Here is a 16,171-nt window from a genome sequence, read left to right on the forward strand (position 1 = left end):
CATGCAGTGAAAAATAGCATAAAATGCAAATAAAAGAACCTCAAAACTGAGTTTGTTGTCCCAGTAACCAAACCCCATGACACCCTCAGGATGGATGGATGGATGAATGGATGGGTTTACCAGGATTCTGCTACTGACTGAACAAAAATTAAGATACCAAAAAATCACCATATAAAATTGACCATATGGAAATACTTTCCTGTTTTAAATGGCTTAACAAAATTAATTAAATAATACTCATTCCATGCTTTTTAGAAAGTATAGGTATTTTAGGCTGTGAATATTGGATATAATTTGTAGTTTCAAATGTATTTCTACACATCAATGTAAGAAATCATAATATTTACCCCATTTACCTTGTTTTTTGATATTTTAACAACTGTTTAAATGTTTGATTTTGGAAATTGCGCCCGGAAGTGTAAATATATATTTTGGACGTTTGTGGAGACCGTGGGTGATCACAATGTAAAGTATTCACTGCCCTCCTGTGGTCAAAGTGGGAAATTGCAGCACTTTTTGACAAGAAAAGTTTTTAAATACTTGTTAAAAGCAAAACGTCTGAGTGATTATTGTTGCAATTATTGAAAAACACCACCACTGTTGACAAACCGCAGTATTTAAGGCTTTTTTGGAAACATTTTTTGATTGTGTCGTTGATCGCTAGCAGGAACACATGTAGTTGGTACCCTCTAGCGGTGACGTCCTGAACTGCAGCACACAACAGCTGTCAAGTTAGACGTGATAGCATAGCTTTACATCCGATGCGTTCTTTCAAAATAAAAGGACACGTAACTAACGCAAAGGGATTTAAAAAATCTCTTGAAAATTAGCCAATGAAACCCAAATAAAATTGGCTAAAAATGTAGTAATATGCAAAATTATATAACATCCAAAGATCTACAGTATATATGTATGAATGATTGTTGTATTTCTCTTTAACAATATTGAAAATTAAACTTCATAAGCATAGAATTTGAGAGTAACATTTCAAAAGGCCATTCAACCATTTATTTGCTCTTTGGCCTAATTAATTATTAAAATTACATACATTAACCTGTATTTTTTTTCATGTAATGTAAAAATAGCAGTTATCTTACTTTTTAGGGAACGCTCATTTCAGACGACGGTAAAAAACAAACAAACAACTGACGTACTACGTCGGCTGCTGCTGTAACACTGCAGGAAACACAGCGCTATACGGCCCTTCGCACTTCCTTTCATACCGGCGCTGTGTTGGGGCAGAGCAGCGTCAGAGAAACTGCTGGATTAAAAGACTCCATATACTGAAACAGAATTCACGGTAAGAGCAGAGAAAGCACACACAGATGTGTGAAAAGCGCCTGTTTTTAGCAGCATTTTCAGTCAAACATCAGAGTTTTGTGTTTACGCGCGTGACGCGCTCCACCCGGTTAGCTTAGCATTGCTAGCATGACCACCTGGCGGTGCCTAGGGTTAGCGTTAGCCACAATGAGCTAACGGTGCAGAAAAAGCGTTTCAATGCTGCTCTATTTCTTTTAAATAATTACACTGGCTGATCTCAAGTTAGCAACTGTGCGTTTAGTCTTAGTATGTCTAGTTTTTAAGCAGCGATTATTACCAGTTGGCTACCGAAAGCCCGTAAAGAGCCCATTTATTCGTTTTTAATATCACAAATCTTAAACATCAAATCAAACGATAAAATAATGTCCTTGGACGTGCTTATGGTTGAAATCTTAGAATCGTGAATGTACCAGCAGTGAGCACCGATCATTACTTTATGTTACCAACTTTAATGCAGCATTACAGGATGATGAAATGATCCACGTCAGGTCTACTGCGCACTCAATCTGCTTTGGAGATTGTCTTGATTGGTCTTTGTTCATCGGTCTTAAAAGACACCGCGTTAGTAGGAGATGTTTTATTTTAGCCACAGAGCGGTTCTTTGTTGGTGGGAGCATGCCAGATGTTATCTTGAAGGGCTCAACACAATACCGGTTCCTTTACTCTGTTTTTTTTTTTAACTGTACCACCTAAACCTTACAAAGAAATATTTGACCCAGCTGTGGCCTGCATTTGCAGCTTCCTTTGGCCTACATTTAGGCTTGACTCAGGATAAGTATGATGAATGCAACCTCAGGTCCATCTGAAATGGCCCAGATGTCCCACTTGTGGGTCAATCAACATTTAAACCATTTAAATACTGTATTTGTGGCCTGTGGTTCATGTCTGTGGGGCATGCAGCATTTGCTGTGCTGTAACTGAGCCTTGAGTGTCAAAAGTAGACCAGATTTCTACAGGTCAAACTGCCCCACACTAAAATCATTTGGGGTGCATCCACACACATTCATTTTTGTTCAAAAGCCCTTCTGTTTTGCTTTATTGTAATTAAACAGCATTGTGGTATAGAAACCCCACGGCACCCTGCTGATTTAATTATAGAGTAACAGAGACACCCTCCACCCACGCTAATAGCTCAAAAGGTGTTTGTTACATGCTTAGGCAACAGCTTGTACCATAGGATCCCAAGTGGTGTACTGCAGGATCCTATGTTGATCATACAGCTGTAATGACTGATTCACGAGCTATGCAAGTACTTTTTAGGCACTCATGTACCAGAATTCTCTTTCTGTTTTTGTCAAAGGGATCCAAAATCTCTTTGTTGATAGATGGTGGGAAATAATACAGCATGACACATTAAAAGCATTTAATGATAAAAAAACAAAAATTGAGAAGGGGCAAACCACAACTAAACATCAGTTAGATCCACCACCTAAAGAAAAGAGAAATGTGGGAAGAAACTATCCCAAAAGACTTGCTTATATTGGCTAATTATGCAGGAGATAAATGAAATAAAAACTCAAACAAGGCAATTGTTGTAAAGAAAATAATTATTGCAATTCGGTTTTAACAATCAGTGGAAGCCAAAATTGTAACTAAAACGAAAATTTGTTTAACTGAAGAATCCTGTCACTGTTTTAATATGTTGTATTATAGCCATAAATCATGGAGTTGACTTTCAGGGGTCAGTGATGACTAGCCCACTGCGCAAGCTGATCAATGCCTGTTTCTTTTAGTGCATTGCTGAAGAAATCAGTGCTGCTCATTGCCTGAGACCCTGTATGTGTACCATCAGTCAGCTAGACCCAGAAGGTTTTTAATGTTTGGTCTCATAGGGTTTGTCGTCTTTTTCCGTTTCCCCTCTGTCTTCAGGCCATGGCGAAGTTCCACGCCCCTGTGATCCAGGACAACCCATCCGGCTGGGGTCCTTGTGCGGTCCCTGAGAAATTTAAAGACATGCCCTACCAGCCGTTCAGCAAAGGAGATCGTCTGGGAAAGGTTTGTTATCAGTTTTGCTCTGAAAAGAGGAAAAAGGTTTTCCAGGGTTTGTTTTTTTACTGACTTTGTGTGTTTTGTGTTTGGTAGGTTGCAGACTGGACCGGAGCTACTTACCAAGACAAGAGATACACAAGTAAGTCACAGCTGTACATAGGGCTGTGCGATATGACCAAAATCTCATATCCCGATATAAGACATTTATCGTCCTGACAACGATATGAATCACAAAAATGTAACATTTTCTGTAAATTCGATGAATCTCGGGCAGTTCGACTTGGCGTGAAGTGTTTTCAGCTGGGCGTCCTTTACCTGGAGTCGAGTGTTTTAAACGATGCATGAAACTATACATTTTTACACATAGGTTGTAACGGCCGATGTTTTCTTTGTATTTATTACACGGCGTGCTGCGGGGAAAAGCCTGTTCTAACGTTTGAGTCTAAGGTTTATTTTTTTAGCACCTGGCGGCTCTTTTTGCTTCTCATCCATAAACTCTCTGCATACTATTTCACATGATTCAGTTTATTTTGAAAAGTCTCAACAGGATCTTGAGCTTTATTGTGAAAGGTTTACATGGAAAACAAACAAGCGGACAGCGGAGCCACGCAATGGTTTTACCGTTGTTGTTGCTAATGACAACTCATAAAAACAGGCGCTTGTCCGTCCGTAGTGTGGTTATATTAAATATAAGAGAAAGAGAGAACTTTAAGAAATTAATATAGCCACTACAGTGACCATCAAAACCATGAACAAATATTGCCGTAAACAGTTTATTTCACAACACCACGAAACAAACGATAGCGTGATAGGAAATGATAGACGTTTTTTTTATCATCATCCGATATATATCGCTATATTGAACAGCCCTAGCTGTACAAAATCTGCCTCTTTGGTACGTTTTATTTGGCAGATTTTCTTTGATTTTCTTATATCTAAAATAAAGTTTTTAGATGAAAATAGACTTGAATGTAGCTGGTTTTCAAGCGAATCTGTTACACCTAAATTATGTGGAAAAGATAATTTCTTGTGTTTCATTAGAATATCAGCAGGATTAGACCACGACATCTGTTTTATTTGTATGATATCACAGTTTCTTCTCTTTTATCTTCTGATTTACTTTTCTGTTTGCACAAGCATTTCAAACATCATCAAAAAACCTTCAATTTATTTTGTGGTTTCTTGCTGATTTCTTAATTGTTTATGTTTATTTTGTCCTCAGATAAATATTCCTCTCAGTTTGGAGGCGGCAGTCAGTACGCCTACTTTCACGAGGAGGATGAGACGAGCTTCCAGCTGGTGGACACTGCCAAGACCCAGAAGACGGCTTACCAGAGGAACCGCATGAGGTTTGCTCAGGTAGGACAGATCGTCGCAGAGTGGGTGATATTTAAATGTTTTTAATCTAACCTTTTAGGACTTTGGTAACAGTATGTTTTTGTTTTCACAGAGGAACCTGCGCAGGGACAAAGACCGCAGGAACATGACGCAGTTCAACATGCAAACGCTCCCGAAGAGCGCTAAGCAGAAAGAGAGGTGAGAGGAGAGCACATCTGAACGCTTTTGGTCACAGGCGGTGAAATCGTCACATCTTGAAGTTTGATCCCATGTTTTTGTCTTGTCAGAGAGCGAATGCGGCTGCAGAAGAAGTTCCAAAAGCAGTTTGGTGTCCGTCAGAAATGGGACCAAAAATCCCAGGTGTTTATTTACTGTTGAAATATAAATTCAATTTTTTGTGATGTAATAATGGGAAGGTTCATGTGTTTTTGCTTCAGGTTGTTTTGGATTTTTTCATTTTTATGATGTAAACAATTAATCGAGAAAATAACTGGAAGGTAAACTGATACTGGAAGTCCAGAAAGAATATTGTCCACAGCGTAAATTTGAGTTTCACACTCTGGCTGTTTCACAAATAAGCTTAAGAAGTAAATAAATCCCAGTGAGCCTGACCTCGTATCATTTAATATTGGCTAGTTTTGTAGTGCATCTCAGTCAAAGTAATGTCAGCATATGCTGCTTTAAATCTCAGCCCTTGCCAACAGTAAGAATTACATTTTTTTCTGGTATGATTGCTTTTGTGGCTCACATCATGTTTAAACCCATTTTTAAAGATAATGTGATCTCAAGGTTTTAAGACTCAAAGGTGTGTTTGTACTGTGGTGTTATTGACTTTGTTCTTGACATCCTTGTCTGTTCACGAAGGCGCAGCTGAAGCCCAGAGACTCCTCTGTGGAGGTTAGGAGTGACTGGGAGGTGAAGGAGGAGATGGACTTCCCCAGACTGATGAAGATGAGATACATGGAGGTGTCTGACCCCCTTGACATGTAGGTGAAGCTGAGCCGCTGTTTGTAATAGATTATTATAGGGGGGAAATGCAGGTGATGATGAGGTTTCACTTCTCATTTCCTGCAGTGAGTGCTGTGGTGCTTTGGAGTACTACGATAAGGCCTTTGATCGAATCACCACCCGCAACGAGAAGCAGCTGAAGAGCATCAAAAGGATCTTCCACACTGTTACTACCACCGACGACCCCGTCATCCGCAAGGTAAAAAAATATGTTGCCTGAAAATGCATTGCTGTCTGAACCCTGTGTTTGGCAGCTTTCTTACATGATTATTTCTTTCTTTCCTCCCTCCAGCTGGCTAAGACTCAGGGTAACGTGTTTGCCACTGATGCCATCTTGGCCACCTTGATGTGCTGCACGCGCTCAGTCAACTCCTGGGACATCATCGTGCAGAGAGTGGGCAACAAGCTGTTCTTCGACAAGAGAGATAACTCAGACTTTGGTGAGCGACCTGTAGTCACCAGCAGCTGGTTTCACTCTGATGTTTTACACTTAGTTTGCTCGGAAAAACAAGTTTGACTGTAAATAAAGCCTGAGAGAACAGCTCATGACCCAGGTGTTTTTCTGCAGAGAAGAAAATTTGAAGGATTGCAATGAGAATTTTTAAACCACTCTTTTATTTACCCCGCATTTTGTTTACTTGAATGTAACATATATTTACAACCCTGAAAGACGTTCTCATTGTGGGGAAAAAATGCCCCAAAACATTCACCAGTGAACATGACTGAGTTCTATCAGCCATACTGATGCTCTGATCTCCAACTGTTCCCCTCAGATCTGCTAACTGTGAGTGAGACTGCCAACGAGCCTCCCCAGGATGAGGGCAACTCCTTCAACTCTCCTCGCAACCTGGCCATGGAGGCCACGTACATTAACCACAACTTCAGCCAGCAGTGTTTACGCATGGTACGAAGTCACATGACTGGAAGCCCCAACGCCTTTCTGTGCTAAGCTAAGCTAGCCTTAAACAAAATTGGCTCATGAAAGTGAGTGGTCTTTGTTTTCTTTCTTGTAGGGTGGAGACCGTTACAAGTTTCCTAACTCAAACCCATTTGTGGAGGAGGATATGGACAAGAGTGAGGTGGCATCTGTGGCTTACCGGTATGTTCAGTAGCTTCAAACCAATTTGTAATTTCTCATCTTTCCAGCAGAACAAGAGGCTGTTGTAACTGCTGTAGTAAATATTCCTGGGTTTAATTCCTGATATTTTGTATTTGTGTTAAAGGTACCGTCACTGGAAGCTCGGAGAAGACATCGATCTGATCGTCCGCTGTGAGCACGATGGCGTGATGACTGGAGCCAGTGGAGAAGTGTCCTTCATTAACGTCAAGACTCTGAATGAGTGGGACTCCAGGGTAAGACAGGAAACGGGTTTAATGAAGTAGAGCTTAGTCAGTCAGGCTCATCTGTCTGTTAGTCGAGGAAATGGCCCGAAATAATTAAAGCCCTTGCTAGGTGCAGCGTCTTCATCTGCTCAGCTTAAAATGTATTCGATATATCTCCCTGACCGTTTTTACAAAAACTTAGAAAAATAAGGAAAGAAGGTGCTCTGGAGAAAACAAATAGGCCTAAATGGCAATTCCAAAAAACCCAGAAATGTGTTTTTTCTCAGTCTTTTTCACGTGCTTCTAAAAACTGCTGCATTCTGTACTTCACATGTTTGATCACTAGATGTCAGCAAAAGGAAGTAGGATTCCTTCTGTGCTTCTGAACCTATGGTCAGCTATGTTTGTGGGTTGAGTCTATTGTTGGAGACCAAGCTCTCATACAGACATAGGTCCTTCCAGATGTTTCACCTCACACAGAACAGAGTCTATGCTGTGTTAAAAATAACCATGGTTGTACCTCTCAGCTGCATCTGTCTGATGTGAATTTTCAGTGAGTAAAAATCAGAAGTGGTGACACATCTCCAGATTCAGACTCTGTGAAATATTGCTGTAATGAAGGCAGTTTTGTTATTCCAGATGCTTTTAAGGCATCCGCTACTAGAGCCACTCCTCTGTTCACAGGCAGTTAACCTCCTCCTTCAGCTAAGTATATGCTGTTCTGTTTATAAGCTTTGGTGCGTCTGATTTGTCTTGTCCTGTAGTATTGTAATGGTGTGGACTGGCGTCAGAAGCTGGACTCTCAGAGAGGAGCCGTCTTGGCCACCGAGCTGAAGAATAACAGCTACAAACTGGCGCGCTGGACCTGCTGCGCCATGCTGGCTGGATCAGAGTACCTGAAACTGGGGTGAGGAGCGAGATTCCGATTCTGTGTGTTAAAGGAGAGGAGGCTAATTTAAATATTAAGATGCAGAAAAAGGTTTTTCACCAATCATTGATTGAGGAGCAATCCAGTTCCTTCTTGCAGTGCTCGTAGGCCAAGGCAGTAAGCTGGACTGACTGTCTCTGCATCACTCTGTGGTTTCTCCAGGTACGTTTCTCGGTACCACGTGAAAGACTCTGCTCGCCACGTCATCCTGGGCACCCAGCAGTTCAAACCCAATGAATTCGCCAGCCAGATCAACCTGAGCATGGAGAACGCCTGGGGAATCCTGCGCTGCGTCATCGACATCTGCCTCAAGCTGGACGAGGGCAAGTACCTGATCCTGAAGGACCCGAACAAGGTGAGCCGGCGCAGAGAGCAGAACTGAAAGGCAGCTGGGAGGTGTGTGAGCTCACAAGCTGATATTCTGTTTCTCATCTACAGCAAGTGATCCGTGTGTACAGCCTGCCTGATGGGACCTTCAGCTCTGATGAAGATGAGGAAGAGGAGGAGGATGAAGAAGACGAGGAGGAAGAAGGTATGGTTTAGCTCCTATTTTAAATAGAGGTTGAACTAAAGCTTGTGTGGGAAGCACAGGATGTTCCAGTTTAACATGTTGGTGCTGGTGTGAGAATGGTTTCTGTCACTGGTGTGTGTTAGCGGTGAATACAAGTGCAGGATTTCTTCAGGTACAAATGTTTCTTACACACAGGACAGCAGGGATGTGCCCGACCAGCTGACGGTGCTGCTGCCCTCATTGGTCAGGGCCACAAATGCCAGTCGATTAACTAATTCATATTTTTAAATGGATTGTAATGCATGCTACATTTGCACATTCAGTGTTTGGTGCTCAAATTTGAGTGTTTTGTCACTTTTAGCCCATTTTGGTGTAACTTTGTGGAGTAACATTATCACATCTGTACTGGACCAGACTGCATGCTTAGTTGTCAGAGAACAGATATAAACTCTGTAAAAATCCAAGAAACTGTTGGAATTTGATAAAATCACATTTTCTCTTAGTGTTTTGGTCTTTTTATAAAACTTAATTCTTAAGTCTGTTTCTGGGGTTGAGAAGGTCTTTTTCTCTCCAGTGGCTCCCTTATGCTGCATTGACAAGAAACATGGTGATTATGAAATGACCAGTGGCTATTTTTTTTGACATATTCTTTTATTTATGATTGCTGTCATTGTTTTTGAACACTTTCTTTGGAACATCCAATCACATGAACCTCTGGGGTCACAAGAAGTTACTCAGAGTTAAAAAGGAAAAAAAAGAAAAAGTAGCCTGTAACCTCAAAGAAACATTTTGGGGGGGGGGTTTTAACAGCTCATCTTTCAAATGCTATAAATGTGTAATGTATGTTTGCACTGATTGCCGATCACGCTTCAACTGAGTCGTCCTCGGTCAGAAGGAATGGTACTCCACAGTGATGTAGTTCAAATAACTTTACTAAAGAGGTGGCAGATGACATCAACAGGATGTACAGCGTTGGTAGGGAGGCATTACAGTATTCACATGCAGGTAACGGGGGTGTGAGTGTGTATATGGGTATGTGTGTGTGTGGTCATCTGTAAACAGAAAGAACAAACATTTGTATTAACCACTATGGATAGCAGTGTACCCCTTATACAGTACTGTGGGTTTCCAGCGTAATGTTATACAATCTGCCATAACCTCATGGCCACTAGATGGCACCCTAAGACCATAAATGAATTTCTGGCTTGTACATACATTGGCAAACCAGACCTCTGCAGATTGCAACGATTCAGAGAATAAACATAGTAAATAGTTACATCCACCTACAACCACAATGCTTGACAGTAAGTCGTATATGGAATGAAATATGGGCTGAACACAAGGCTGCCTGTAGTAGGCCAAACAAAACGCATCTTAGCGATAGCAACGAGACTAGCCTCTTAGCGATAGCAACGGGACTAGCCTCTTAGCGATAGCAAATTACACAGATAAAGTCAACAAGCCTCACTCTCATCTTACAATACTCACATGGTAAGCACGCACGCAGTATTAACTCACACCGAATGCACGTTAATACGTTACTCCTCCGACACACCTCTCATCTGTGCAGCGCTGCGCTGAACACGTTCCCAACCGGAAGTACAGATACCGAGGTGCATCATGGGTAACGTAGTATAAAACAGCTACAGTGAACAAGCGGACTTTTAACAAAATGAAATAATTCAATTCCACGGTGAAGAAATGCATTTGTCTGCACTTTTTTTTTTTAAATTATAAATTCCAAAGTTTGTGTGTCTTTGGTTTTTGAGTGTTCATTGTTCATAAATCAGATTCTTCTTGCACTTATGTTGAACCCTTTTCATTTCAGATGATGATAATTGAAGTGTGGAGTCAGCTTCAGTGACCAAAACAGCCTTGATCCTTCACTGAGAAACAAGTGAATTCCTTTTGACATTCAATAAAGGCAATAGCAGATTATACAACTACCTTTAATGTCTTGTGTTTTATTTCTTGTACTGAAGTTCAAAACATGTCATAAAGCATTTTATAGCTGAGCACAACGGACACAACACTGAGCTTGATAAACAAGGAGTGGATGTGACTGAAAACTGCTTGCTCATGGGCAGAGTAGTCAGAAGATGCTCGAATATAATCTGAAGCAAGTGACTGAACATAAACTCGGGAAATTGTTTGCAAAGGACAAGTCTGATGGTTGTTTGATTTTTTTCATAAAAGAAGAAAATGAATTTACTTAATATTTGAATAACAGTTACTATTACTTTTTTTACAACACTGATGGGATATTTTTGTCACCCTAATGAACGGACAGGTGGACAGTTTGTAAATGTGATAACTCGAGAATGAAGCCACACAGGATTTTCAAATTGATAACAGGTGTATCTACTAAAAGTGTTGGGTGAGTATAAATCTCAGTGGCCTCAGGACAGAGATGAAGTTTACTGAAAATCTTGTGAGTGTGATAACACAGGTGTATCTACTAGGAGGCCTGAGGTGTACAACATGCCACTGCCAGTATTTTTACTGGGAGACCCTGAAGAGCTGCTCTGCTTATTCCCAGATGAACCTCAAAGGCAAATCACCAAGTTTCTCCTGACGGACTTGATCCACTCTTTCACTCTGTGCAACAGTCAGTGTGTTCTTCCAGTCTCCAATCTGACCTGTAATAAAGACAAACACACAACACCTGATATCACATTTGTCTGCACAGCAGCTGCAGGTCTGTTATGTTACCTTTGCGCAGGAATTTTCCACTGAACTTCTCTGGTGGAAGGTGCTCATAGTTTGCTTTCGAGTCATTCTTCATTTTCTCAAACTTAGCTTTTTCCACAACTTGACTGATAGCAGCTTCAGTCAGGTTTATCCCTAAGAAGTTGCAGATCTTCTTCACTGATCCTTTCAGGTCCTGAAAGAAACGCAGGAAGGCAAGAGAAAAAGAACCTTAAACTCTGCCAGATATTTTATTTCAGTTTCCTTAGGAACAACAAAAATGCGAAGAAACATCTTACCAAAATCATTTCCTCGTAGGTCAGGAAGAGGATGTTGTACTGGTCTCTGTTTGAATACCACTCCCTGACATGATCAAACCAGGATGATGCTGGTACTGTATAGCAGCATAAGGAATCTGGTCATTTGGCATTTTAATTTAAAATCAAGTGTCTGTTGACTGTATTTACCCCACTACAATTCTAATACCAGCAGCATGATAACAGGTAGAGGAAGAAAAAAGGTTTTTGCTACACAAACAAATATCTTTTTGGAGTTTTTGTTTTAATAATAGATGTGGAACAGCACTGTCCTCTTCACAAGTGGTCCTCTTCGGATGTTGGAAGCTAACTTGGAGTAAATCACTTACAGCCACAAGACTGAACTTTTATCAAAAGCAAAAAACAATGTTAGAACAAAGTCAGTGCTTTAGGAAATCTTTCAATTTGGATTAAAGTGAAGTAAAGTATATTAATGATACCAGAATGTCAGTGATTTAAAGGGTCAAAAGGGGAATGAGTTCAAAAGATTACAAGCTGTTTTTGTGTGACCCACCTCTGTTTGCTTAGGAAAGACACAAGCACAGGTAGGTGGACAGAACGTTCTTTGTGTGTTTTTTATCTTATTTGCTAATTGCTCAATCTGGTAAAAAGGTTTTACAACGTCAAGAGTCAAATAACTGAGGTACCACTGTTTTAATTTGTAAAGTAACTAATAGATATGCAGTATGTGTCATATCAAAAGTATTTTTGTGAAATGCTATGTGGAAGAAGTATAAAGCCATATGTCTGTGAAGGTTCTCAGTCATCCAGGTCATCGTAGTCAAAGGAGCTTGCAAAGAAAAGCGTCTGGACTTCTTTAAGTTACTTGAAGACGTTTCACCTCTCATCCGAGAAGCTTCTTCATCTGTTCTCAGGAATTCGCATGATAAGGTGGGGCCAGGTTTCACAATGAACTCACCCGATACTCTGGCTGATTGGGACCCACACCCAGTTTCACACCTTGGGTCAGGCGATTAGAGGATCATCAGGGGGTCCTTTTGTCCCTCTGTGGGGGGTTACTCCCACTAGGTTTATATCTGGGACTCTCCACCATTTGACCTTAGAACTGAAGAAGCTTCTCAGATGAGAGGTGAAACGTCTTCAAGTAACTTAAAGAAGTCCAGACGCTTTTCTTTGCAAGCTCCTTTGACTATAAAGCCATATATTTTTTTTCTATATGGATGTGCTATTATCCCTTAGTCTGTGCACTTGGGTAAGTATGTCAAACAGTTCAGTTTGAAATAATCAATTTCAGTTCTTCCTGATCACATTGATATCTGTTATCATTTATCAGACCTGGACTCTTCTTGGTCATCATCATTAGGCAGATAGTGGAGATGAGGACACGTACCGTTTCCCGTCAGGTACCACTCGAAAAACTGAGCAAAGCTCTGAGGGGTCTCAAGGTCTGCAAGGCTGTTGCTGAAGTGATAGTAAGACACCATGTTGTCCTTTGGATTCCTCATCAAATACACAATCTGACATAAAAACAAAACGAAAAAACAGAATCCATGCCACTTTTAAAATCACTCATTCTTTAACAATATCTTGAGTTTGAGCAGTTTAGTAATTTCTACTAGTTTTAAGAGTTGTTTTATATATAAAGTTATATATGAAGTTTTATATATACAGTTGTTTTATAAGCAAACTTGTTTTCATTGGCTGTATATAAAAGCTAGATGTTGTCACCATAAGGTGACCCATTGATATGGAAACCACATTTTGAAGCTTCATTTGAGCATTCTACTTGCTGCTATGTTTGTTTTTTCTACTCAGGAGTGTCTATGTTTCAAAAAGCTGTGTGCTATTTGTGCTATTAGTGCTATGTAACTGACTAAGAAAAAACATCTGGTGGTTACTGGTGGTGGTCAGAGGGCCCGGTGGCGCCAGTGTCCGGCAGCCTCGCCTCTGTCAGTGCGCCCCAGGGTGGCTGTGGCTACAATGTAGCTGCCATCACCAGTGTGTGAATGTGTGGATGACTGGATATGTAAAGCGCTTTGGGGTCCTTAGGGACTAGTAAAAGCGCTATATAAATACAGGCCATTTACCATTTACCATTTACCATCTGAATTTCATATGAACAAATACTGCCTCTAATCCTTTAATGCCATTCCTTAACAATAAAACTTCAATAAAATTTTGCTTTTCTTTAACAAATGTATCTATCATTTCATACAATTACTCATAAATACTGAGCAAATTATATTTTTAACCACTTAAAGAACTTTGTCATACTACATCTCAAAACCAGCTCTTTCTTCAGGCTGCTTGAGCGTCTATACAGCTCTGACCTTTCCCTTCTTGTCCATCAGTCCTGGAGGCATGAGAACCTGGGGGAGATGTGATGTGAAGAGCCGTGGAGAGGGGCGACGAGTGTATGCACCCCATGTGAACTCCAGCCATGGCATCTTCTGTGAGTTGGTAAGATATTCATTCACATGCCCATCCAACTCATAGATTGAAGTGATGATCTGCTGAGCCCATATGGTGCCTTTTGAGGAAAAATGTATTGGACATCATATCTGACCAGTGGATCACTCTGGACAGAATAAAACTGCAAAATAATGGGATGCTACAGAGATTTCTCACTGACCTGATTTTGGATAAGACACGAGGAACACATCGCTGTCTCTTATTTCAAAACTCTGAAGAGAGTCTATGTACTCTGCAGTTGTGTAACTGGAGAGAAAGTTATAGTTCTTATACCGGCAGAGACGGTTACCGAGCTGCTCCATCTTAGTTCCGAATCACACAGGCGGATAAGGAGAGACACAGTTTATGTAGTTCTTCACCCCATGTGGCAATAGAGATTGAAAATGTGACGTCATTCAGGGGTAAAACTGCAAACAATACTGGGAACTCGTGGCAAGAGTTACTAGCGCACGCAGGCTTTCAATTGGACTCAGTTACACAGCGATAAAAATAAACACAAAAAGTGGCAAGAAGCTGTTGTATTATTAATGTGAAGATTATGAGTAAAACATATGTTATTTTATGACCACAGTCAATGTAGTTGAATTATGTTAACAGCTGTAGGACATATATTATCCTTTAGTTGAGATGGTGTGCTGTGTATGTAGTCTAGTTCTCATTATACTTTTGAGTTAACAGAACATATTTACATATTAGTTTATTAGATAAATGTGCATCACTCTGTATCCTTGATCTGCTGTGAATGTCTCACACTGTGTTCTTGACATGTTTTATTGCTGAATCATGAAGAGAAAGGAGACTCTGCGTCTAGGGCAGAAGAGATAAACCACATTCCATACCACCACCTTTGTAGGAAGACAGGGAGCCAAGGTCAGGAGCCAGTCTCGCTAAGAAGTAGAAAAACATGTGAACATGTAGCTTTTATGACTAGGTGGGGGCTGTCAGAAGCTATAAAAGTTGCCACCATTTTGAGACATGTGCCTGACCCTCTGGCAGCATCTCTCCCGTCCGGATGTTTTAATGCTCTTTGTGTTGAATTGTATGGAAATAAATGATTGTTGATTGAGCATATATACACCGAGTATTGTCCTTTCTTCAGCCCAAAGATTAAAAGAATTGGGAGATTTTCAACATTAACTGCAATAGCCGGTCGCATGACAGCCACGGGAAGCCGACGGGGAAAGAGATCAGTTGTTATCGGATTACATCATGGAAGAGAAATTGTTCGAGCCATGTTTCTGAAGTAACAAAGACACGACGGATGGCCTGGATTGCAGCCATTCAAAGACCAAATATAACGTCCCAGAACACTCCAGCTCACAGGTTAGTCTGCTCCAAGCATTTCCACAAAGGTCAGTGTTTTGTAGTTGTTAATACGTCATTTTTCTTAACATAATTGGTGATATAGGTTACAAGCAAGTCTGACGCTGAACAGAAATTGTCGCGCTATGCTCCTTTATTTATTGTGCATAAATAGTGAATTGTCCTGACACAATATTGCGTTTCGCTTCTGTTATTATGGTACATTGACAAAAACATATACTTTTATTCACAGGATAAAAAAGGTTTTTTGTATCACTAATTGCCCAGTACGATTACAGCATACAATATTATTGTCACTGCTACATTTCTGTAATGCGAACCAGAAATTATTTCCACTGCTAATTAATTACCATTGAGCTCAAAGGTCCTATTAATAAACGGTTAACGAATGTGTATTTATGAAGACGATTTGTGAGACTGGTAAACTTATGATACGTACGATGGTCTTTACTTTCTACACGGTGCATTTCAAGGTCCTGTACCCATCCGTCGGTAAACTGTACCTGGGCTTGTTGCAGTGACCTGAAGTTACTAAACTTCACGAGTGTATGCACTCACTCCAAGAACCGTATGATTATAAATATGAGCGTGGTGAAAGTGGGCAGCACGCTAACGTATTTTGTCCACTCTGTGTGCTCGTAAGGGTCTAACCCTTTCACTCGTTTGATTTTTTTCCTCGTATCTTTTCTTTGACTTTTCATCAAGTCTGTCTTTGTATGGACCGGCATTGTTTCCTTCGTTTTGTACATACCTTCTTTGGGGGGCAAAGAAAAACCAAGAATTTATTGGAACCGGAGAATGAATGTTTTGCGGTGCTGCAAATGCTTGCATTTGATGCGGTACTTGGATTGTTTTGCCACAAGTTCCCGGCATGCAATGCGTGAAAGTCACGTGGTCTGTCAATGTCTATAGTCTGAGGAACTGTTACTGTTACCCTTTTGTGCTTATGCAAATCTAAGTGTGCCAGGACTCGTGGATGACTGGCTGCTGGGA

General features: G+C 40.6%; 2 protein-coding genes across 4 annotated transcripts; one reads left to right on the plus strand and one right to left on the minus strand.

The window, feature by feature from the left end:
* Nucleotides 1-1,156: 1,156 nt before the first annotated feature.
* On the plus strand, nucleotides 1,157-10,363 carry eif3d (eukaryotic translation initiation factor 3, subunit D). 2 transcript variants are annotated; one of them, XM_026164074.1, is made up of 16 exons: nucleotides 1,157-1,300; nucleotides 3,190-3,315; nucleotides 3,403-3,448; nucleotides 4,532-4,668; nucleotides 4,760-4,845; nucleotides 4,935-5,007; nucleotides 5,512-5,633; nucleotides 5,722-5,854; nucleotides 5,948-6,095; nucleotides 6,429-6,559; nucleotides 6,669-6,754; nucleotides 6,879-7,008; nucleotides 7,743-7,885; nucleotides 8,069-8,261; nucleotides 8,345-8,438; nucleotides 10,246-10,363. In XM_026164074.1, the coding sequence occupies exons 2-16, from the start codon at nucleotides 3,193-3,195 to the stop codon at nucleotides 10,257-10,259; spliced, it is 1,659 nt and encodes a 552-aa protein (XP_026019859.1). In that variant the 5' UTR covers nucleotides 1,157-1,300; nucleotides 3,190-3,192; the 3' UTR covers nucleotides 10,260-10,363. The 2 variants fall into 2 exon arrangements, with proteins under 2 accessions (XP_026019859.1, XP_026019860.1); XM_026164075.1 differs by having other exon boundaries at nucleotides 5,518-5,633.
* LOC113020270 (amine sulfotransferase-like) lies at nucleotides 10,362-14,219 on the minus strand. Of its 2 annotated transcripts, none has more exons than XM_026164080.1 (6): nucleotides 14,016-14,219; nucleotides 13,714-13,913; nucleotides 12,774-12,900; nucleotides 11,405-11,499; nucleotides 11,130-11,301; nucleotides 10,362-11,056 (listed from the first exon to the last, which is right to left on the minus strand). In XM_026164080.1, the coding sequence occupies exons 1-6, from the start codon at nucleotides 14,155-14,157 to the stop codon at nucleotides 10,947-10,949; spliced, it is 846 nt and encodes a 281-aa protein (XP_026019865.1). In that variant the 5' UTR covers nucleotides 14,158-14,219; the 3' UTR covers nucleotides 10,362-10,946. The 2 variants fall into 2 exon arrangements, with proteins under 2 accessions (XP_026019865.1, XP_026019866.1); XM_026164081.1 differs by having other exon boundaries at nucleotides 10,953-11,056; nucleotides 11,156-11,301; nucleotides 14,016-14,208.
* Between the last annotated feature and the right edge of the window lie 1,952 nt (nucleotides 14,220-16,171).

This window comes from Astatotilapia calliptera, chromosome 4 (genome assembly GCF_900246225.1).
Source record: "Astatotilapia calliptera chromosome 4, fAstCal1.2, whole genome shotgun sequence".
NCBI classification, from domain to species: Eukaryota; Metazoa; Chordata; class Actinopteri; order Cichliformes; family Cichlidae; genus Astatotilapia; species Astatotilapia calliptera.

What these genes read in the sequence shown, in the direction of transcription:
- eif3d (XM_026164074.1), top strand. Translation starts at nt 3,193, where the DNA reads ATGGCGAAGTTCCACGCCCCTGTGATCCAGGACAACCCATCCGGCTGG. An exon ending in AGCGCTAAGCAGAAAGAGAG is followed by an intron (nt 4,846 to 4,934) that starts GTGAGAGGAGAG and finishes TTGTCTTGTCAG; the next exon opens with AGAGCGAATGCGGCTGCAGA. An exon ending in GCCAGCAGTGTTTACGCATG is followed by an intron (nt 6,560 to 6,668) that starts GTACGAAGTCAC and finishes TCTTTCTTGTAG; the next exon opens with GGTGGAGACCGTTACAAGTT.
- LOC113020270 (XM_026164080.1), bottom strand. Translation starts at nt 14,157, where the DNA reads ATGGAGCAGCTCGGTAACCGTCTCTGCCGGTATAAGAACTATAACTTT. An exon ending in TGATGGACAAGAAGGGAAAG is followed by an intron (nt 12,901 to 13,713) that starts GTCAGAGCTGTA and finishes TTTTTATGTCAG; the next exon opens with ATTGTGTATTTGATGAGGAA. An exon ending in GTGGTACCTGACGGGAAACG is followed by an intron (nt 11,500 to 12,773) that starts GTACGTGTCCTC and finishes GCTGCTATACAG; the next exon opens with TACCAGCATCATCCTGGTTT.